Raw genomic sequence first — 25,138 nt, forward strand, 5'->3', positions numbered from 1 at the left:
AAGAAAAAATAAGTCCACCTCTTCTGTAACTACGAAGTAGCATATTTAAATCTATGAACTTGCTCTGCTGTATTTAAAAGTGTATAAAGTAAGTTTATTAGATGGCAACCAACAAGTCTTTTAAAAACATTGGTAGTAGTAGGACAAAGTAAGTTCGTGGTTCAAAACTCAGTTTCAGTTTACTGATATGTGCTCAAGACATTAAAAGGCTAAATTACATACAAAATTCTATCCACACGCAGTAAAACTGTATATGGATGCTTACTTCTTTGTCTTCTTTTCTGCATTTCAGTGCAGTAACTATATCTTGGTAGGGCTGAGTAGGTATTGTCACAGTTTTTATCACTTTGGGTGGTGGTGCAGGAGCCTTAAAAACTCCATCATCTTTTTGATTTTGCTCCTTTGAAGACAGCCTCACCTATTAATAAAGGTATTAAATTAGTTGTTCTAAATAAATATATAAAAATAGTAACATCTCATCTACTTGGTAAATTTAGCTTTAGAGTAATAAAACCCCAATTCTCGCCCTCAAAGGTAGGGGGAGGCCTCTGGGGATACTTCAAAAATTCCATGCACTATCAGGTAAGACTTATATGTGTTTTACTCACAGAAGAACCACTCAGGAACTTATTCTGGTCTTTTCAACCTAACATTTCATACAATTAGTTATCCATGTCCAGAATCATTAGAAGGAATAAAGAACCAAAATGACATACAAAAATAGCACTGACAAACAACTCAGGAGAGACAGGAAGAGGAAAACGACAACAGATAGACAAAAGAACTTGTAAAGTATAGGAGTCCACAGTTCACGGTAGAAAAAAATCAGCCATAAGAGCATGCACAATAATACCTAATATGCACAATAATGGTTTAATACTACTAAAAGGAGCTTAATATATCAAGAAGACAGAGAACTGTACATTTTAGGATGATCTCTATCCCTATTTTTTATTGTCTATAAAGAACTCATTCTTTGATAGCTCCATATGACTGAGGTGTCACTATTAGTCTGTAAGTATTAATGCATGATCCTACCAGTTATTCTGGAGCAAATAATTTGCTACAAATCTTTTTCAAATGTGTTTTGAATTGAAAGGTATTAGTATAATGCAAGAAAAAAGTTCTGCTCTAAAAAACAAATTAATCACTCAAAGCCACTTTAAGATCAGTGTAGGATATACTGATATAGCTCTCCATCATTTAAAAATTCCATAAAATGTGGATCAAAAATTGTCCAGTATTTTTAAGGCCTTCATTCATAACCTAGTAACACCAGAATTTCTGTTGTCCTGCCCACAATCCTTACTTTTCCAGTAAATTAAACTAAAATCACTAAATTTTAGTGAAGAAGTTGAAAATAAACTATTAAACAGAAAAGCTAGAGACTTTCAAATTATGAATGAAGATAGCAACTGCTTAATATTCCTCATACAAACATGAAATTGAAGAGTACAGTTCACTTACTGTGACACTCTGAGGTTTTACTACTGGTGGTGCAGGTAGTTCTTCCGAGTCTGGATGATTCCAATGTCTAGCATTATATACGGCTTTTGTAGGAGACTAGAGGAAAGAGAAAAATATCAACTATTTCCATCTTACTCTGCATCCTTATAAGACTGTCACATTTTAAAACTAAAAATCACAAAGAATAATTTATATAAATTGGATTCTTTACCATTAGCACCAACTGGGAAGCCAAGATACACAATCTCTGATTTATATTACCATTATGCTCCTACCACGCCAATGGCAGATATGGAGCCACCGTCCTATTTTGACACAAAATCAACAATCAGTGTTCTGGGCAACTATTACCAACCAAGAAAAGAAATTTAAACCTCTTGTTTGGCTCATATTAACTTACTAATCAATACAGTTAATTCAACCTGTTCTTTATTCCTCATACTACTGATTCATGCCCTACATTCTTCCAACAATGAAAATCAGCCAGCTTACAAGAAGGGATAAAAGTCCTTATTCATTTAGGTGAAACTGGTGTGTTTCCAGATGAGTGTCATTATTAAAGTTTTCAGGGTTTTTTTTTTCAGGTTTTATATAAAAGTAAATATGGTATGTATACCAAATATTACATAACACAGTGGAATCTAATTCAGTACTACATACTAAAATACATGCAAAATGTATAAAAATGCATACTGGGTAGGATAAAGATGTAAATCACCCCACCCTACTACAAGTTAGTTTACTGCCAAATCAATATGCAATAAACTTTACGAAAAAGACCCTTCAGCTTTAACACTTTGAATTTAAAAACTGAGTATAAATAACTATGAGCCTGCATAATCAAATCCACAGAATTAAATCTGTATTAAAAGGAACAAATCTTCATTTTCAAAAGGAAACTGATTAAACAGACTGATAACATTTTCTCCATTATTTACAAAATGATGTTAAATTATGCCCTTTAAACTTCAAATAATCTCATTAGAGATTTTTTGTTTGTAAGAGTATAATTAATAATCTTTGTATTTTCAGTATTACATATAAAAAACAAAGGAGTACAAGAAAAGAAACATACTTCAAGGCTGGCCAAAAATCTACATAAAAAATTAACCATCTTCCCTTACTAGCCTCAGTGAAGTAACATTATTGGAATTGAGCATCATACAAAGTTATCTTTTTATATAAATATTTTCTTCAAAATAACCATGCTGTGACAAAAACAACTGTGTAAGCTCAAGAACTGATTTTTCAAAAGACAGAGTTTAAACTAATTCACATACTAATTTTATTAGAAAATCTTAATGTGAAGAGGAATCTACTGTGAAACTTACATCAAGCAGAAAGTCTCACTTGTACTGTGTACACAAACACATTAGGATTCTTATATATTAGCATAAAGTAATGCAGTGTTAGTACACTAAAGCAGTTTATGCAATGACTTATCAGGCCTTGTGAGGCACAACCACACAGAGCAGACTCAACATAAATTTTTAAACCTCTATTCCTTACTATTTTTCTCTCAATGTCTATATAATTTACATGCCTGCTAGTTGTTAGATCCCTCATTTCACCTCAAATACCCAAAGCACAGCCATAAGCCCAGGAAGATAACAGACTTTTTAAAAGAATAGGTGCCTCAAACCTGAAGCACTTATTTTTAAAAAGCATTGATTTCAAGTAAGAATATTTTGGATAATATAAAGGTTATCCGCTTCCACCAGTAACAAAACAGCAGAAGTCAATGCTCTAAATTAAACAGACCCTGGAGATTGGGACTACTACACATAAAACATACACATCGCTACACATAAAACAAGTAAGAGCTCACTGTGTAGCACCAGGAAGTCTACTCGATACTCTGTAATGGCCTACATGGGAAAAGAATCTAAAACAGAGTGTGTATATGTATATGTGTAACTGATTCACTTTGCTCTACACCGGAAACTAACACAACGCTGTAAGTCAACTACACTCCAATAAAATCTTTTTAATTAATAGCAAAATATAGATGTATATTAAACAGACCCCCTTCTAGTTAACTGCAAGTGGCAATACACCTAACAGTTACAAAGGAGAGACAGCAACCACATGGTGTGGGTTAAAATCCAGGTAAATAGTAAGTTCTACTGCTACTTGTTACTAAATATTTTTCTCATCTATAAAACAGCATTCATAACAGTATCTACTGCAAAAGGGTTGTTGTGAGGATTAAATGAATGTATGTAAAACACATATTAGAGTGCCTGAAACAGTATGTAGTATACAAGTATTATCACTGATAGTACTAATTATAATAACTATTATGTGATGATGTGCAAGTCTGAGTTCAGAAAATTGGAGTGTACACACACACACACACACACACACAATCTACTCACATAACAGAGGACTGCAATAAAAAGGATAACTGACATAAACATACTCTGTTAACAAATACTATTATAAAAAGCAGACTGGGATATACTGTTCTAATTCATCTCAAAATTCAACAATATCCCTGATAAATACAGAGGCAAAAATCCTCAACAAAATACTAGAAAATTAAATTCTACAGCACATTAAAAGGATCATACATCCTAACTATATATAGGATTTATTCCTGGGATGCAAGGTTGGTTCAACCATGAAAACCAATCAATGTGATACACCACCTTTATGGTGAAGGACAAATATCACATAATAATCTCAATTGGTGCAGAAAAACCACTAAACAAAATCCAACTCTCTTTAATGAAAAACATTCAACAACAGAAACTGAAGGAAATTATCTCAACAGAGGTCATACTTTAAAAGGCCCACAGCTAACATCATACTCAACAGTGAAAAAAATGAAAGCTTTTCCTCTGAGATCAGTAATAAGGTAAGGATGTCCACTCTCACTGATTAAACACAATACTGAACATATAACAAAAGTCATTAGGCAAGAAAAAGAAATAAAAGGCATCCAAATTAAAAAAAAACATTTTCTCTGTTCACAAATGACATAATCTTGTATATAGAAAACCATAAAGATTTCACACACAAAAAAACCCATTAGAACAAATAAAAATGTATTCAATAAAGTTGTATTTGAGCAAACTCTGGGAGATAGTGGAGGACAAAGAGAGGAGCCTGGCATGCTGCAGTCCATGGAGTCACAGAGCCAGACACGACTCGGTGACTGAACAACAACATGATACAAGGCTGCACTATACACACCAACAGAGGACATCAGAAGCGGAGATGGAAGGGAATTTCATTCACAACATCAAGAAGAATACAATGCTCAGGAATAAATTTAACCAAAGAGGCAAAAGATTTGTGTGCACTGAGGACTACAAAACGCTGAAATTAAAAGACACAAAGAAATGGAAAAACACCCTTTGTTCATGGATTAGACGACTTAGTAGTTAAAATGGCCACACTACTCAAAGTGATCTACAACTTCAATGGAATGCCTGTCAAAATCCTAGCGGTAATTTCTATAGAAACAGACCAAACTTAAAGCTTACATGGACTCTCTAAAGACCCGGAATAGCCAAACAGTCTTGAGAAATAACAAAAAACCCAGAGGCCCCACATTTCCTGATTTCAAAACATTACAAAGCTACAGTAATCAAGAGTAGGGTACTGATGCAAAGACAAATATATGGACCAAGTGTACAGAATGTAACACCCAGGAATAAATCCACATATATATGGTCAAATTATCTTCACCAGTGGAGATAGTCTCTCCAACAAACGGTACTGGAAAAACTAGATATCCACATGCAAAACAATGAAACTTGACCTTCATCTTATACCATACACAAAAATATTTTTAAAACTTTAAGGTAAGACCTGAAGCTAAAACTCCCAGAAAACATGGGGGGGGGGGGGGGCGGTACTTAACGGTGGTTACACCAATGACTTCTTGCCATGAAGCACAAGCACAAAAGCACAAGGAACAAAAGCAAGCACAAACAGCTAGCACTGCATCATGAAACGCTGCGGCACAGCAAAGAAAACAATCAAGAGTGGAAAACGCAACCTACCGAACAGAAGAAAAATCTTCAAACCATTTGTCTGATAAGAGATTACTATCCAAAATATACAGGGAACTCCTATAAGTCAATAGCAAAAAAAAAAAAAAGGAAAAGAAAAACAGGCAACAGACTTGAACAGAAGAACACTGAGCACTGAAGAATTGATCCTTTCAAACTGCGGTGCTGGAGAAGACTCTTGTGAGTCCCTTGGACAGCAAGGAGATCAAAACAGTCAAGCCTAAAGGAAACCAACCCTGAATAGTCATTGAAAGGACTGAAGCTGAAGCTCCAATACTTTGGCCACCTGATGCGCAGAGCTGACTCATTAAAAGGACCCTGATTCTGGGAAAGACTGAGGGCAAGAGGAGAAGCGGACAGAGGATGAGATGGCTAGAGGGCATCACCGACTCAATGGACATGAATTTGAGCACACTCTGGGAGATGGTGAAAGACAGGGAGGCCTGGCATGCTGCAGTCCATGGGGTCACAAAGAGCCGGACACGACTAAGCAACTGAACAACAAATATGATCCTGCAATCCCACTTTGAAGTATTTATTCAAAAGAATTAAGAACAGGATCTCGATATTTGTACTTCCATGTTCAATGCAGTATTTTTTAAAATGGGCAAAAGGTAGAAATAACCTAATTATCCATCAACAGAGAATAAAGAAAATGTTACACACACAACAGAACATTATTCAGCCATTAAAAAAAAAAAAAAAAAACAGGAAATCCTATCATATGCTATAATATGAACCTTCAGGATGTTACCCTAAATGAAATAAGCCAGTCACAGAAGGACTTAATACTGCATGATTCCACTTGTAAGAATTCTAGTCAAACTCAATAAAAATAGAAATGGTGGTTGCCAGGGGCTGGACAGGGGCCAAAATGGGGAGTTGCTATTCAATGGGTATAAAGTTTCAGTCAGGCAACATGAAAAAATTCTAGAGAACCACAGTACAATACTGTGCTTACAATTAACATACACTTAACAGTTACTACACACTTAACAATTTCCTATGAGGTAGACCTCATGTTGTAGTTTTTATCACAATAAAAAAAAGAACTTTGAAAAGCATTTGAAGCTTAACAGTATACAGAATAAATATACAAGTTATATTCAAAAGATACACTCATGAACATTTTGTTTACTTTGTTGAATTAAGGTGGCTTAGTAAACACTATTATTTTAAAAGTTTTGACAAGGTTTTGCCATTTTAATGCTAAAGACTAATCTAAAAGAGTGAATCCAATGAGAACTGCTGTTCCCTACTGTTAATTGTTTCAAAGTTTTACAAAGTTAATATAGGGTTTATTATAGGGAGCAGGAGGATTTGAGGATACACCCTACTATTTAAAAGTTAAAATAAAAAAACATATGCATGTGGTTAATACGGACACACTGGGGCACGGGTCAGAGGTAAGATACAACCAACACGGACTCTGAGCTCTTGACATCATTCCAAATAGTCTAGCAACTTCACACGCACCTAAGTACACATCACACACGGTACTGTGTACAGTACCTACAAAAACACCAGACAGCCATCAACTTTTCATGGAAAACAAAACCCCTCTTACCACTCAGCAACCCAGCTAAATTGTAACTGAGTCCTTTCGACTGCACTACCAGGCTTACTTAAATCTTGTTCATTTTTATTCTGGTTTAAAAACTAGATGTATCATATTAACTAGATTCCTTATCTTTTCAGTGTTAAACTTATTTGTGGATTCCATTTCTTCTGAAATCTACTCCGAAGAATACTTAAACAAACAAAAAAAAAAAGTAAAAAAGCTCTTAAGACTATTCTAACATCCTAAAGATTTGGAATCATCAATCCTAGTAATCTTAAACATACTAACATACTATTCCTTTGTTTCAATTCTCCAGGGGCATGACAAATAAGAACCTCAAATGTAACACTGTGTTACAGCTAAAGAAAAAATATGCCAGTGACACATGCATGGCGCATGGCGCATTTATCTATGAGAGAGAATTCAATTTCTACAAAAACAATGGACCAATTTTTATAATTATAATGCAAGGCTATGGTTAACAAATTGGCTTGTTGAATCACAATTAGAAAAAAGAGGTAAGAAGAGTTTTTTCATGAAAAGCTAAGAAGAAATGACAATATTATGGTATTCTTTATTGAGCTGGCTCTCAAAGGGGGAAAAAAATTGGAATAACTGCTTTTAAGCCATGTGAACTTTTTAGCAGTACCAAACTTATTTCTGAGTTTTAAAGAGCACTGTGTACTAAATGAGGACAAATACAGTAAGCTGATTTGAATCCATCCAGCCTTACCTACCGGAGAAGGCAATGGCACCCCACTCCAGTACTCTTGTCTGGAAAATCCCATGGACGGAGGGGCCTGGTAGGCTGCAGTCCATGGGGTCGCTAGGAGTCGGACACAACTGAGCGACTTCACTTTCACTTTTCACCTTCATGCACTGGAGAAGGAAATGGCAACCCACTCCAGTGTTCTTGCCTGGAGAATCCCAGGGATGGGGGAGCCTGGTGGGCTGCCGTCTATGGGGTCACACACAGTCGGACACGACTGAAGCGACTTAGCAGCAGCAGCAGCAGCCTTACCCACAGAAGGATATCATAACACAACTGCACTCTCAGCAGTAACTCTGTCAGCGTGCACTACAACTGAATGACTTCTGAAAAAGCAGAGTGCCACAGTGCACAACGGTGCGTGTGTTGCACTTCAGTGACAATTAAGAAGGGAGAAAATTAATCTGGATATCACTTTTTTTTTAATTCTTAAGGTTTCTTTTTGTTTAAGATGGGCAGGAGAGGCAGACAGTATTTGAGGAAGAAAGTTTCACAAAGATTAGGGTACCTTTTGGCTCTTTAGAACTTTCTTTTAAGCATAATGATATAATCTCAGATTGTCTTAAACTATGATCAAAACAGCCTTAAAGTAAAATTTCCTAGTTTGTTTAAATATTCAGGGCATAATTTGATGAAAAACTGCACCTACCCCTAAACTAAAACCAAGAATGTCTCTACTGCTAAGAACTAGACATTCAGAAGTGTGAAGATAGAGCACTAAGCAAAGGTATAATCCACAAGTACATGGGATGAGTAGAACTGAAGATTTTTCCTGATTCAATTAAACCCTACAGATAAAACTTTCAAGAGACAGTTATTTTTATGAATAAATTGTCAACTCCTATCCACGAGAACAATTTATCTGCTACTCAGCTGTTTTACCTTCAAAAGAATTTGTAACAATTTTATAAAATTTTATAACAGGTATTGCCACATCAAAATATCATCTTAAAATAGCATAACTTGAGCATAAGCTCTAAAAATTTTAGTAAAACTTTATAAAACAGGTACTTGCACATCAGAATATCACCCTGAAACAGCATGACCTGAGCATAAGCTCTAAAAAGTCCAAATAACAAAGCATAAAATAAAATACTTGACACTCTGAAAACTACTAAGCAGGCTACAGCTCAACAATTATTAAAATAAAAAGATACTAGGATGAGGCAGGAGTCAAAAAAAAAAAAAAGAAAAATCAGCTGAAACAAGCATCAGTTTTACAAGTAAAACTATCACTAAATATAATAAATATAGAATGAACCAGTTGTATTAGGGAGATGACTTATCCAATTTAGAAACACAAAAAGAGAAGCTGAAAATATCTTGAAATATGGCTAAATAGAGAATATTCAATCTCCCCTTCATTTAGCTGGACACATGCTTGCCCTGACTTTCCAACATCTCTTGCTACATGTGTGGGCATATGACCAGGTTCTAGTCAATGATACATGTACAGAAGTGCAGTACACCTTCTGGAGCCTGGCCTTCTAGGGATGTTGACTGCCTCCCCTTCCCATTCTTACTATTCATATTCTTCAATACTCCATAGAGATGGTAGAATACCACAACAGGAAGATGGGTCCCTGACAATATAGCAATTTGAAAACAGTCCAGAGAGAAACAGCCAAGGACGGATAAACCAAAGAAAATAAGCCAGCTACTGAAAACTAATTTGAGATTTCTTATACATTAGCTGAGTCAAATGCTACTGAAATTAGTTAGGAATGAATAATGATAGGAATCTGATAAATACATAAAATTTTGCCAACACCAGACTTGTGTATATGTATCCTACACACATATAATCTTAAAAAGAAACAATCTGAAGGATATAAAGAACATCTGCAAGAATAGAACAAGGAAAAAACACAATCTAAAGTCAACTTTTCTTTTAAAAAACCTGTTAATAATATATATACTCTGAGGAAGATCTCTATATGAACTTCCATGGTGCGATTTCTAAGAATTACTACTAAACAAAAATTTTAAAAGAAAACTAAGTGCAAAAGTACACATATAGATGCTACCTTTTACTCTATAAGAAAGGGGAGAAATAAGAAAATTTATGCTTGTTTTTATAGCAAGAAATAGAAAAAGGATAAAGCAGAGAACAATTAACAGTTCCTGACCAGGGGTGAGTGATGGGATAGAACACTGCTCAACAAAGTGACCCTTCATTGAATTTACCTTTCTGTACAGTATTGACTTTTGGAAGCATGTTAATGTTGTGCATAATCAGTCAAATAAATTAAATAAATACAAATAAAAGGGAGGAAAAAACCTAAAAGTGAAAGCAAACCAGAACAAACAAACCTACTCACCATTCAAATGAACAGCAAATACAATGAAGGGAAGACAGAAAGCCCAAGAGACGGGCAGACAGAACTAATCTCAGTAACTTATGAGCACAGTATTTATCTTTACACCTCAAGACAGAGAATGTAGGGTAGGACAAGTGCAGGATTACAAATAAATCCTAAACACATTAGTAGAGTTATTTATTGCAGTGGAATGGACAAAGCAACTCTGTAACTATTTTAGACCTATTACAGGTTTGAGTAAAAGTGTTGCGAGTAAAGACAGAAGGCAAGAGAGAACCCTGCAGGGACGGGCTAATATTGTAGTGTGCACTCATGATTTCTAGAACAGATATGTGCGGAAATCTATATGCATATGCATACATATGCTGGAATCTGGATGTGTTTTGATGCGCATTTCCTATCTCCATCTCCAAAAAGGGCCAAGAAGTGAAGACCATGTCTACTGTCCCAATCTTGGTCTCTGCTCCTCACTAGAGGGAACAGAACTCAGAGAATGGGCCTGATTCCAGGGCTGGAGCAGAGCACATATGAGATGAATCTCGAACACTGTGTTATGCCAAAAACTAAGAAAGTGCTCACAGAATGATGGGGGTATGTCACAGTGACAGAAGAGGCACACTAGCCACATCATGACAAATGTACTTATAAAATAAATAATGAATTATGAACCATTTTTTTTTAAAGGTAATGACTCATGAGTCCATAATGACAGAAATAAAACAACCAAACAAATAAAAATAAGTAAATAAAACAAATGGGGAAAGGGATGGGTTGATGCTTACAGCAGTGTTGAGAACTGACTAAATGATTATTTTGCAAGCAGCACAGTTAAACATTGAATCAGAAAGGCATCATCATGCATATTAAATCGAAGAGTATGAAGAACAAAGTAGTTGAACAGTCTCTTCAAAGACTGCATTTTAGTTACAAGAGGAAGAAAATAATCATACAGCAACTATATAAGGGCCTACCCCTTTAACTGGGTGATTATAATTAACATCCATCCAGAGGTGGCACACTGAACAGAATACATCATCACTTATACAGTATTTCAGCATAGAATGAATAACCTGACCCTAATCATGAGGAAACTTCAGATTAAACCAAAATGAGAAGCTATTTTTTGAAGGGAGGATCGGGGGAATGTCAAAGTCATAAAAAACAGACTATAGAAATGTTCCTAGTTAAAAGAGACTAAAGACACAGTTAAACAGCTAAATAAAATACCTCACCCTAGACTGGATCCTGTACCAGGGAGGGGAAAATGCTACAAAGCACATTACTGTGTCAAATGACAAAACTGAAGCAACACATTAGGTAAAAATACTGAAACAATGTTAAATTTACTAAAGATGATGTGGACATTAACTAGAAAATACACACTGTATTTAGGAGTAAAGGGCTAATGATACATATGTACATACACAAACTCACCCTTAACTATTCAGAACAAATGAAAAAGCAAATATTAAGATAATCAGGGTAAGGAATGTTCATTGTACTATATTATTTTTGTGACTCTTCTATAATTTTTAAATTATTTCCAAATATAAACTATTTTAAAAATTATTTCCAAATAAAAATATTAAAAAGTTTTTAAAATTCCCTCAGAAAACGTGTAAAATAGAAAAGGTATAAATCATCATTCTATCAGTTAATTATTTTAATTTCCATGAAACAACTAAATCAAATTCAGACAAGAGTAAAAGAAAGAAATCAAAGAGTAATAAAAAGAATAATTCAACTTTAATATAGGCAATCGCTACAAAATGGGAAGGAATAAAGATATCCTTTATTTATGTTCTTAAATAAAATATTAAACAATCATAACAAATGAAAGCTCAACAGCAATACTTCTCAGTTGAAGCACAGAAAGAGATGAGAACATAACCTGTACCTTGCCCAAAGTTAGTAAGAGTCTTCTATTTTTAATGATTTTTCCCTAAAAAGCCAGTGGGCCCCTGACAATCTTCTTTGCCCTGGCTTCTAAGAAGCTCATAGTTGTATTCGTGGTAGGTCCCTAGGAAATCCATAAAGACCAAAGGGCGTGAATTTTAGCTTCAACTCATCCAATCTTTAGGGCTTCTCTGGTGGCTCAGACAGTAAAGAATCTGCCTGCAATACAGGAGACTTGGTTCGATCCCTGGGTCGGGAAGATTCCTGGAGAAGGGATACCCACACTCCAGTATTCTTGCCTGGAACATCCCATAGACAGAGGAGCCTGGAGGGTGCAGTCCATGGGGTCACAAAGAGTCGGACACAACTGAGTGACTAACACATCTATACTTTTTCTTAGCACAATTTCCTCCTGGTTATTTTTCAACCTGGTTCTACCAAATTCACCTCTGTACACTATAAAAACAGATCTATAAACAATACAGATGACAGAATTAGGTGACAAAAGATATTGAAAATAACTGTAACCATATCCCACATAGGTAAAAAGGTAAGGGAAACAATTATGTTAAGTAGAAAAGGAAGATATAAAAGAGATCCAAACTAATAATTGGGATTAATAGCTGACTAGGCAGCGGGTAGCTCAAACGGTAAAGAATCTGCCCGTAATGAGGGAGACCTGGGTTCAATCCCTGGGTTGGGAGCATCCCTTGGAGAAGGGCATGGCAACCCATTCCAGTATTCTTGCCTGGAGAATTCCATGGACAAAGGAGCCTGGTGGGCTACAGTGAATGGATTCACAGAGTCGGACACAACTTAGCGACTAACACACACAGATACCGTTGAAGAACCTGAAAACGGTCAACAGAAAACTATCTAAACTATCTAACTAAATGAAACCAAGACTGAAAAAATTTTAAAAAGATGGATAGAATGGCAGCACACACCGGGAAAAGGTTCATCAAGCCCAATAAATAAATGAGAAGGCAAAAATTAATTCCCTTCACAGACAACACCACTTTGCCCTGAACTTCTCAAATACTATTTCATTTAAATTTCACCTAAACTTCCCAGTTCCCCCAAAATCCTATAAAAACTTTTCTTTGGTAAGATGCCCCGTGAGTGTCTCTGCTGTGCAGTATCCTTTACTGCAATAAGTCAATAAGCCTGATTCTGTTAGACTACAGGCAATTTCTGCTGATTTTAGGCTGATTCAAAGTAAGACCAGTCCCCAGAGGGGGGAAAAGCGCCAAAAACTATTAGAAGAATATTGGCTAAAATTTCCCCAGATTTGATGTTGACCAATTGTCAAATATAAAAATCAAATATTTAGTACTATACACATTCTTTGGCTTCCCTGATAGCTCAGTTGGTAAAGAGTCCGCCTGCAATGCAGGAGACCACGGCTCGATTCCTGGGTCAGGAAGATCCCCTGGAGAAGGGATAGGCTACCCACTCCAGTGTTCTTGGGCTTCCCTGGTGGCTCAGCTGGTAAAGAAACCACATGCAATGCAAGAGACCTGGGTTTGATCTCTGGGTTGGAAAGATTCCCTGAAGAAGGGATAGGCTACCCACTCCAGTGTTCTGGCCTGGAGAGTTTGGACTGTATAGACCATGGGGTTGCAAAGAGTCAAGCACAACTAAACAACTTTCACTTCACTTCACTATACACATTCTTTGCAGAAAGATACTTCCAAAAATCTTAGAAATAAACATATATGTACACTTTCTGTAGCTCAGACACTAGGAACTTAATGCTGGGGGGGAAAAAATATATGGTCACCATCCTCAAAAAACTCCCAGTATTATACATCTGATGCTAATTTATGGTCATCATTAGTATGAAGTCATAGGAGTATCAATAAGTTCAGCAAAAAGTATTCTAGATGCCAGAAGCTCAATGAACTCTAAATAAAATGTATTACAAATTGGAAAACCAAATTCCAAACTATAAACACCCTAAAACACGTTCTCTCTCTCTGTATGTTTAAATGTCACAAGTATGTCAGAATTCCCATGCTCTTGATTAACTCATGGCTACATTTTTCTCAATTTGAACTTCATTTTCTGGGAAATAAGCCACAGTGAAATACTTTGAATTTTCCAATTTTAAAGGAACTTGAACTAAAGAAAACAAAAAGATTAATGGTATTTTTATGCCTTATTAAAATCCTCCCAGAATATTAAAGGAAAAAAAACACCAGAATTAGATCACATAGAGAAAATAACTTACATTTTCCTATATCTTTATAGAATGTAGATCAATGATTTAAGTACCTGGTTTAATATTTAAGTTAAATACTACCTATATAAAAGGAAGAGAGATATGCTTGCTTTGGAATAAATATGAAATACTAAGACTACTCAAAAATTTCCATGGGGAAAAACATTCTATTAATACCTCACTAAGACATTTATCTTTTTCCTTTTCATACCCCCAATACCTAGCACTGTGAAATGCATGTAGTTATGTGCTGAACTAAAACAATGACAAAGAAAAGCAAACTAAAACTGACCCTCTTCCATATCCAGGTTCAACCAGAACACACTCAGCTTCAACAACTCTTTGACTCACCAACCTGGGAACAGTGGCTTTTTTATGTTTATGCTCTGGCCAACAACCCTCTCACCAGCAGACCAGTGGTTAGCGTCTCTTTCTCAGGCTTCACATTCGTCTGTGTCTCAGATTTCTAGTCCATTCTCTATACCATGAGAATACAGTAAATCTCATACTGTTTTGATGACTGAATCCAGGGATGGTCAATGAATACCCAGACACAGAACAAAGGTAACCAACAATGTGAAGAAAAATAAGCTGCTTCATCAGAGTTCTGTTAGAGAAGGATACTATAAATGAATATCTGTTCTTGAGTGAGAGGTGTTCTTTAAAATCACTTCAACTTTAAGATTCTGGGTTTAAATTGACTGACAACCTAGATAAACTCATTTTATAAAACAAAACAAAACAAAAAATGAGTTTACAAAATCATAAAAACTACACTTTAAAACCACAGCTTTACACAATTTTAACTTTCAAATACAGCTAAGTTTATTACCAAGCTGATAATCAAGTTTTAACTTACTTACCCAAAAAACCTACTATCCTGTGTCATATTGAAAAACAGAAGGGAAGAAAAATAAAAGTCCAAAATGTTCCTTTGAGAGTCAAACAAAAGACACTACCAGATGGGCCCAGCATAAAACCACAGGGAAATGATGAAAGTGAAGGTATAAATATTTGAGAACTGAAACTGAGACTGACACTATGGTTAGTTTCACCAATGACCCAGCAATAATCTTAACTGGCAAAATAAGACAGCCAAAGCCTAAGGTAAAATGTAAGCACAGAAGGTTAGTTGGGATGATTATATGGATAATCCCTTACGAAGAGAGCAAACTGGCAACAGCTGAATGGAAAGATCAAAATCAAAGAACAGATCAGGCAAAAGAAATGATCTAAGTTTCTCAGAACATATATGGCAATAACAAAATAATGGAATTCAGGGAGACTGGCTACAGCCAGTGATCAGAAATAAGGTAGCACTGAAAAACAAAAATTTAAATTACCAGATGTTCAAATAAAACCACACACAGAAAGAACAGGTACTTAAAACCAGGTTTATTTCAACCTAATCCCTCAAACCATGTCTTTACTTTTTCTGCCTTCCAAGTGACAACTTTTCTGAATAATCATTTTAAATATGTTCTTACCAGAACTTTTACCTTCCTCATCTTTCTGACACATTTTTCACCCAGCCAGCCCTCAATTCTGTTATAAACAACCCTTCTTTACATTCCTGGTGAAGTTGGGGAAAATTCTCACTGCCAGCAAGCTTACAGAAAGTTAATGTTTTCTAACATGGGAAGACAGGTAGAGGAAAGTGGGACGTCTCAGCTAGTGGCACTGAAGTTGAGGAGCTGGCCTGTGTGGCCAGGAAACTGGCTCTATACAAAAGGACGGTATTAAGGATACTCAGTATCGGAAAAGGGAAGTAAAATGCAGAAAGCGGGAAGGCTAGAATAAAACATGGTGTTGAACTAGAAATGCAGCTATCTAGTATGAACTGAAGGAGAAGGCAATGGCACCCCCACTCCAGTCCTCTTGCCTGGAAAATCCAATGGACGAGGAGCCTGGTGGGCTGCAGTCCATGGGGTCGCTAGGAGTCGGACATGACTGAGCAACTTCACTTTCACTTTTCACCTTCATGCATTGGAGAAGGAAATGGCAACCCACTCCAGTGTTCTTGCCCGGAAAATCCCAGGGACGGGAGAGCCTGGTGGGCTGCCATCTATGGGGTCGCACAGAGTCGGACACGACTGAAGCGACTTAGCAGCAGCAGCAGCAGTGTGAAGTGATGTTTCTAAAAATACACAGATATGAAATAAATATGTGTCTGGGTGGTGGGTACTAGGGGTGAGAGAGAGGAAGAAAATGCATATATTCACATGTTTCCTTGCTCTGCTGACTCAAAGTAGGCCTAGAAGCAATGATACCCCAGAAGAAATGACCAAACCTTGGGACCAGATTTTATTTTTAAAGATCATTCTCCACTAAGAAAACAGGGGTCCCTGGAGACATAGCTGACTCCAGGCCTGGGAATGTGTATCACAACCATCTTAGTGTGTCATTAGTAAGGAAATGCAAAATAGTGGATCATGTTAAAAGCCCGTCTGAAAAAACACCCACAGGCCAAATCTAAGAAAACCTGAGTACTGAACTAATGATAGTGCTACTATTTAAATAAATAGCAGTAACAAATGACTGAATAAAACAAGAAATCCATGTTCATACTGACATAAAGAAATTAATATATAAATGGATATGTAATAATGAATACATAATGTACATAATAAGAATATATAAATACACATATTCTTTATGTACATGAGTGAGAGGGGGAAAAAAAATCTACCTTACAGTAGAAGGCCAACTAGTAACAACTATGTAAGGAACAATACAATTAACACACAAAAAAAAACACTCAACAACAATCAGAGTAAAGATCGATTCATGAAAAACTCAATGCTAAAGCTAGTAGGTAGGGTTTCCCTGGTGGCTCAGTGGTAAAGAATCCGCCCGCCAACTCAAGAGACACTTGTTTGATCCCTGACCCAGGAAGATACCACATGCTGTAGAGCAACTAAGCCCATGAGCCACAACTCCTGAGCCCCGTGCTCTGAGCCCAGGAGCCTCAACTACTGAGCCCACGCGCCCTGGAGTCCACGCTCAGCAGCAGGAGAAACCACAGCAACGGGAAGCCTATGCACTGCAACGAAGAGCACCCCTGCTCACCCCAACTAGAGAAGAGCTCACACAGAAACAACCCAGAACAACCAAAACTAAACTTCTTAAAAAAACTAGTGGGTAAAAGCTTGATAAGGAGCTGAAGAACCTGATAAACTTCAGGGGATAGTTAACATATATAGTTATGATACAGACTGACATTGTGTGCTACCTGGTAAGATGCAGTTAAAACAGAGCATCTCTTCTGAGGTATTTCCACCAAATACACATAACCTAAGAAGACTCTTGCAAGTCCCTTGGACTGCCAGGAGATCCAACCAGTCCATCCTAGAGGAGACCAGTCCTGGGTGTTCTTTAGAAGGACTGATGCTGAGGCTGAAACTCCAATACTTCAGCCACCTTATGCGAAGAGTTGACTCACTGGAAAAGACCCTGATGCTGGGAGGGATTGGGGGCAGGAGGAGAAGGGGACAACAGAGGATCAGATGGCTGGATGGCATCACCGACTCGATGCACATTAGTTTGGGTGAACTCCAGGAGTTGGCGATGGACAGGGAGGCCTGGTGTGCTGCGATTCATGGGGTCCCAAAGAGTTGGACACGACTGAGCGACTGAACTGAACTGAACCACAAGAAAACATCAGATAAGCACATACTGAGGGACATTCAACAAATAGCTGATCTTAACTCTTCAAAAATGTCAAAGCCATGAGAAGACTAGGAAAGACACAGACATTCAGACTGAAGAAGGATGGAGATTTATGACAACTAAATACAACATGTGATGCAGGACTGGATCATGGAAGATTGGGGAGGGTAGGATTTGTTCTGCTATAAAGGCCATTATTCAGACAATTGGGAAAACTGAACAGGATATGTGGATTACACTGAATTACTGTATCAGTGTTATTAACTACATGGTTTTGATGGGTATACTATAGCTATGGGGCTTCCCTGGTAGCTCAGAGGGTAAAGCATCTGCCTACAATGGGGAGTAAAGTACTCTCATTTCTATAAACTAAGGTACTGTGTTGGCCAACGCAATACCTGATGCTGGGGAAAAACTGCAGGCAGGAGGAGAAGGGGACTACAGAGGATGAGATGGTTGGATGGCATCACCAACTCAATGGACATGAGTTTGAGCAAGCTCTGGGAGTTGGTGATGGACAGGGAAGCCTGGCGTGCTGCAGTCCATGGGGTCGCAAAGAGTCAGACACAACTGAGCGACTGAACTGAACTGAACTGAACCCAGTATTTGGGAGTAATCAGCATTAAGTCTGCAACTTATTCTCAAGCCATACATGATAGGGGGGCCCATTTAGAACCCCATAGGATATTTAGTAGTATCCAAGACATTTTTGGTTGAAAACAGGGGCATGGGGGTAGGGGAGGAATGGGACCAGCCATCTGTTGGACAGAGGCCAGAAATGTTGCTAAATATTCTCCAATTTACAGGGCTACCCTCCATAACAAAGATTTACTCAATGCAAAACAGCCAAGAAAGCCTGATAGGTAAGGAGAAAAATTTGCCACTGCAAGACATGGGCCACCTTTCCACCACTCAGAAATGAGGTCATTAGTGCCTTTAATCAGATTAGAGAAGACCCAGATACTCTCACTGACCTATTAGTCCTACCAGTGAATACCAGGGGGTACTCCTCTTATAATGGAGAAATGGAGCAACTGCTGAGAACACTTTCTACACCCACTACCTAGTGACCCCCTCCTTTCCTTTTTTTCTGGAGATCTGGGGGGTAACCTACATAAAAACTCCTTGAAGAACTGAGCTTGTCTTTTTTAACATCAAAAACATGAATCATAATTTCTTATATATGAAACAAATCTATTCTTTTCACTGAATTTATAAATGCTTAAAACTCTGATCCCATTTATTTGCTCTATTCCTTTATACTCATAGAAACTCAATAGGTTAAATTTCAGTTTTGTGTTTCTCAATGGTTCTCTCCTTTTAAACAATTCAAGTAGTTCTTTAGCTGTCTTGAAGACAAATGGATGACCTATTTCTTATTAAGACCTAAGGATTTTATACTGCTTAGCTTCTTGTTGCTCTCTTGCTGACGTAGGCTTCTAAATTCTTTGGATATTTTCATAAGGATATGTAATTTCCATGGGATCTAAAGCATTATTATTACTTTTCATTAAAGTACTATAACACTCAGGATCAAAGTCTCATTTTTGAAGTTTACTGATCCACCTAAACAGTAGTAATATCTAAGTGAAAAAAATTCTGACACAATTCCACTTAAAAAGGGTTTGGGGTAAACCTTTCAATAGGAGGTTAAAAATGAAATGAAAAGTTTACTGAAGCCTCTTTGGGGATTAAATCAGCACTACTGTTTTAAGGCAGGGCTTTACCTATATTACATCTTTCAAATGAGTTCAAACTCATAGCTCTTTTGGTTTCATAATAATGATTTTCTTAATTTTCTTCTGACATTATCCATCAACAGTAAATAGGTCTTCTGCCTACTTGCTTGCATGACCTGATTTACTTTAGGCCAGAGAGATTCCTTCATAATCGGGTCAAGTACATGTACACTGCTGCCTCCTAAGTCATGCTAGTAGCAAAGAAATGAATCCAATATAAAGTTTAAAACTAAGTTAAAGAAATGAAATTAAGTACAAATGAACTCGAATACTAAATTAAAATACCTAAGATAAAAATTACCTCAAAACTTTCAAACACTACAGCAGAAACACAACACTATAAAACAACTATACTCCAGTAAAAATTAATTTAAGAAGAAAAAACCTTTGGAACACGTTACTATCACTTCATCCTTAGAGAAATAATTTAAAGACAAAAGGAGCTAGAAAGAAATCGTAAACTTCTTTCAGTGTATTTACTGTTCATAGTAATACTGGTATTATAATTTAAAAAGTAATGTGTGCTATAGAATAAACCAAGAAAACAAAGTACAAAATTCTGAAATGTTAAATCTGAAATGAAACTATTAACTCAGTTTATTTTCAATATATTTCATAGCTCTATCCAATGAACAAGTCTAGAAGCAATGAATACACACAGCACTTAGTTCTGGGTTTCTAAGTACTAATCCCCACAGAAAGAACTGATCTTTAGATGAATGAATGATTCCATGACTGAAAGTAAACTCTGGGTCATCATCTGTGCAGAAAGCGAAAAAAGTGCTCAAAGATGATGGGGCTCTATCAAAAGGAGACAAGAAATAGCTTGAAATGGTTGTGCTGGCCAAACCTAATGGGCAATAGAATATTCACATGGCGCCAAAGTAACTCCCAGAAGCTTACTAACTAAATTATAAAAGGAAAAATATACTTTTATTTTTGAGGCTCCAGTGATCACAACTGGACAGTTGTGGAGGCAGCCATGTGCCCAGCAGTTCAGCAGGCAGTCAGTACTAAGCAGAATAAGCAGGTGTTACACAGCTGCCAATGTGATACAACATACACAATATTACTTTTGAGGTACTCTTGCCAAAACACGTTTAACCTCAGCCTAGTCAAACATACAAACTTAATTCCAGTGTTCTATGACACTATACTATTTTAACACAGTGGGGTAATGACTTATATCATCAAGAAACAATCAGTTAAATTCTAAATGTGAAAACACTCTACAAGACAGATATCCTGGGCTCTTAAAAAAAAAAAATCACTGTCATGGGGAATTTTAAAAGATGAAGAGACTGCTCAAGATTACAGAGACATAACACGTAAATCAGTTCAGTTTGGGGAAAAAAGTATATGTCTCATTTTAGAGAGTTGAGAAAAACTGAATATGGACTAAACATCAGATTATATCAAAGAATTACTAATCATATAACCACAGTTAGCTATGAAGACTGTCCTTTTTCTTGAGAAATGCATGTGATCTATAACTCCACAACTTACTTTCAAATGGACAGGGTAAAATGTTATGTAATACACATGTGCACATACACGCACACACACATACACACATGAAGAGGGGAGAGGAAGGTGCCTTGGTGTGTCATTACAACAACTAGAGAGGTCAATCTAGGTAGAGGAATATGGTATTCATCACATTGCTTTTTTCACATCTTGTGTAAATTTTACTTTTCATAATAAAAAGTTGAGGGAGGGGGAAATAAGGTAGAATATTATAAATCAGAAGTTTTCAAACTATGGTCTATGGAAACTTTCAGAGCGTCTACAAAGAAAAATCCATTTTCAGAAAAATATTGTGTTATCTGCCCTTTTCACTGTGTGGATATTTGTAGGGATGGTGCAAAAGCAATGCTGGGTAAAGCTGTTGATGTCTTAGCATGAATCAAGGTAGGGGCTCTGAACTGTATATAAGTAATTGTATTCTTCAATGCTACATACTCCAGTTATAAAATAAAATGCCAGTTTCAAACTAACATACGTTGTAAAGCACCTACACCCCAAAGAAAAATAAACAATCAAAATAAAATGCCACTGTCACATAAGAAAAAAGCCTTTGATGAATTAGGTAAAATTACTGATTAAATTGTAACCCTTAAGTGCACTAATGATCTATGTGAAAAAAATCAGTGTACCTAAAACACTCCTGTTGCATACAAAGTGTGGTTGTATCAAATAAAAAACACTATTTACTGCTCAAGTTTCAAGCTGAACTAGCTACTTTTTTTCTGAACACCGTTGTTTGTGTGAAAGACTGACAAACTGCTTACACAGACCTGGTGTCAGGCAGACATTTTCTCAAAAATGAACAAAGCAGGCCTGTCACTACCAGTCGTTTTCCCTGAAGTATTTTCTGCCAATGAAAAAAATTTCTACTTTTAAGCAAAAACTAAAATTTTGGAGAACTTTATCTACTATTTTGAACCTGACAGCTTCAGTCTGACAGTGATATTTTTGATACTGTATAATACAGTGTGTCATCATATGAAAGCTGGGATAAACCAGTGTAATCAGTATTTTCCAAAAGACCAGTGTATGATGTTATAAAACACTCATGTGTAAAAGATTCATTCAAAAGCAGGACAGACCAATAGATTTTAATGTAACAGTATGAAAAGTTCACTGGCATGGTTTTAGATCCCAAGCTTCAATTAATCTTTAAGTAACTCCTGCTTGATGCGTTTTGATGTAGTAGCAAAACAGAATGTCCATGATTACCTGAAAAAGCTATTTAAAATACTGTTAGGCTAGAATGTCTTCATACTTTTCAACTAAAACAATATAATAAAAAGTACTGAATGTAGAGGATATGAGAATCTAGCTGTCTCTTAAAAAATTTTTATTGACGTACAGTTGATTTACAATGCTGTGTTATCTTCTGTGGTACAACAAAGTGACTCAGTTATACATATATATTCTTTCTCATATTCTTTTCCATTATGGTTTATCACAGGATACTGAATATAGTTCCCTGGGCTAAAGAGTAGAACCTTGCTGTTTATCCATCCTAAATAGACTAGTTTGCATCTGCTAATCCCAAAAAGAACCAGAGATCCAACTGCCGACATCTGTTAGATCTTAGAAAACGCAAGGAATTCCAGAAAAACATCTACTTCTGCCTCACTGACTATGCTAAAGCCTTTGTGTGAATCACAACAAACTGTGGAAAATCCTTAAAAGAGATGGGAATAACACACCACCTACCTGCCTCCTGAGAAGCCTGTATGCAGGTCAAGAAGCAAAAGAACTGCACATGGAACAACAGACTGGTTCCAAATTGGGAAAGGAGTACGTCAAGGCTGTATATTGTCACCCTGCTTATTTAACTTACAATACAGAGTACATCATGCAAAACGCCGGGATGGTTGAGCCACAAACTGGCATCAAGACTGCTGGGAGAAATAGCAACAATTTCAGACATACGATGACACAACTCTAATCACAGAAAGCAAAGAGGAACTAAAGAGCCTCTTGATGAAGGTGAAATAAAGTGAAAAGGCTGGCTTAAAACTCAACATTCAAAAAATGAAGATCATGACATCCAGTCCCACCACTTCATGGCGAACAGATGGGGAAACAATGGAAACAGAGACAGACTTTATTTTCTTGGGGTCCAAAATTATTGCAGATGGTGGCTGTAGCCATGAAATTAAAAGACACTTGCTCCTTGAAAGAAAAGCTGTTTTCTTTCAGCCTATTAAAAAGCAGAGACATTATTTTGCCAATAAAAGTCCGAATAATCCAAGCTATGTTTTTTCCAGTGTCAATGTACGGATGTGAGAGCTGGACCATAAAGAAGACTCAGTGGCAAAAAACTGAAGGTTCCGAATTTTAATGCTGGAGAAGATTCTTGAGAGTCCCTTGGACAGCAAAGAGATCAAACCAATCAATATTAACAGAAATCAACCCTGAATATTCATTGGAAGTACTGATGCTGAAGCTCCAATACTTCAGCCACCTGATGCAAACAGCCAACTCATTAGACTGAGGACAGGATGAGAAGCGGGTGAAAGAAAATAGATGGTTGAATGGCATCACCAATTCAACAGACATGAGCTGAGCAAACTTCAGGAGATGGTGAACGACAGGGAATCCTGGCATGCTGCAGCATGGAGTCACAAAAAAGTCAGACACAACTCAGTGACTAAACAACAACAATTCTGAAGAATCTAGCTGTCTTATTAAGCCAAACTATATAAAAAGATTTGCAAAAAACGTAAAACACTGCTACTCATCTCACTTCTTGTTTTAAGAAAATAATTCTCACTAAAATGCTACATTAATAACGGATCATTATTATTATTTTAAGTGAATTATAAGTATCTTTGATATACGTTTTCATTTTTAACTTGGTAAATACTGGTAAATAGTAACATATATAATCAAAATCGCTCTGGGATTCTCAGTAAAATTTTTAAGACTGTAGTCCTGAGACCAAAAAATGTGGTAACTTTCACACTAGAAATCAACACATGCCATACACAATTTTAGAAATCAAACACTCACCTAAAAATTAAGGACCACAGTCATTACACCACACTACCATAGCCCCTGGCTCCAGAGCAAGTTAGCGCCATTGAAATTAGCATTAAGCACTTTTTTCCCCCCTGCTGGGAGGTGGGTACATGGCGGTACAAAAGTATAACACAATCACTCTGAAAAGATTCCTAACTGGCTCTTCAGAGGTAAAAGAATTAAAAATAAAATGAGGCCAGATAATATAGACACGCTCATTTTTTAGTTGCTTAAAAGTAGTTCAATCTACAATAACAAAACTACAATAACATTATATACGCTATTTAAGTAAAGGAATTTTTAAATACAAGGGTAAAGTCAAGCAAATTATTCTCAATACCTATGCAGGACCATATTTAAAAGACTCACAGTGCTCGCTTCGGCAGCACATATACTAAAATTGGAACGATACAGAGAAGATTAGCATGGCCCCTGCGCAAGGATGACACGCAAATTCATTAAGCGTTTCATATTTTAAGAAAGCTGTGGTACATATACACAATGGAGTATTACTCAGCCATTAAAAAGAATACATTTGAATCAGTTCTAACGAGGTGGATGAAACTGGAGCCTATTATACAGAGTGAAGTAAGCCAGAAAGAAAAACACCAATACAGTATACTAACGCATATATATGGAATTTAGAAAGATGGTAACAATAACCCTGTATACAAGACAGCAAAAAAGACACTGATGTATAGAACAGTCTTTTGGACTCTGTGGGAGAGGGAAAGGGTGGGATGATTTGGGAGAATGGCATTGAAATATGTATAATATCATATATGAAACAAGTCGCCAGTCCAGGTTCGATGCACGATACTGGATGCTTGGGGCTGGTGCACTGGGACAACCCAGAGGGATGGTATGGGGAGGGAGAAGGGAGGAGGGTTCAGGATGGGGAACACATGTATACCTGTGGCAGATTCATTTTGAT

General features: G+C 36.7%; 1 protein-coding gene and 1 non-coding gene across 3 annotated transcripts in view; one reads left to right on the forward strand and one right to left on the reverse strand.

Moving 5' to 3' along the window:
* WAPL (WAPL cohesin release factor) overlaps positions 1–25,138 on the reverse strand; it is a 77,709-nt gene that overhangs the window by 20,522 nt on the left and 32,049 nt on the right. For both annotated transcript variants that reach the window (XM_005909982.3, XM_070364887.1), the window contains exons 5-6: positions 1,468–1,563; positions 266–418 (exon numbers count right to left, since the gene is read on the reverse strand). In XM_005909982.3, the coding sequence (XP_005910044.2) occupies positions 266–418; positions 1,468–1,563 (249 nt within the window). The remainder of the gene's footprint in view (positions 1–265; positions 419–1,467; positions 1,564–25,138) is intronic.
* Positions 24,575–24,681, forward strand: LOC138986137 (U6 spliceosomal RNA). The gene has a single exon (XR_011463038.1). It is a non-coding gene; the product is annotated as a U6 spliceosomal RNA (small nuclear RNA).

Source organism: Bos mutus, chromosome 28, assembly GCF_027580195.1.
Source record: "Bos mutus isolate GX-2022 chromosome 28, NWIPB_WYAK_1.1, whole genome shotgun sequence".
Lineage (NCBI taxonomy): Eukaryota > Metazoa > Chordata > Mammalia > Artiodactyla > Bovidae > Bos > Bos mutus.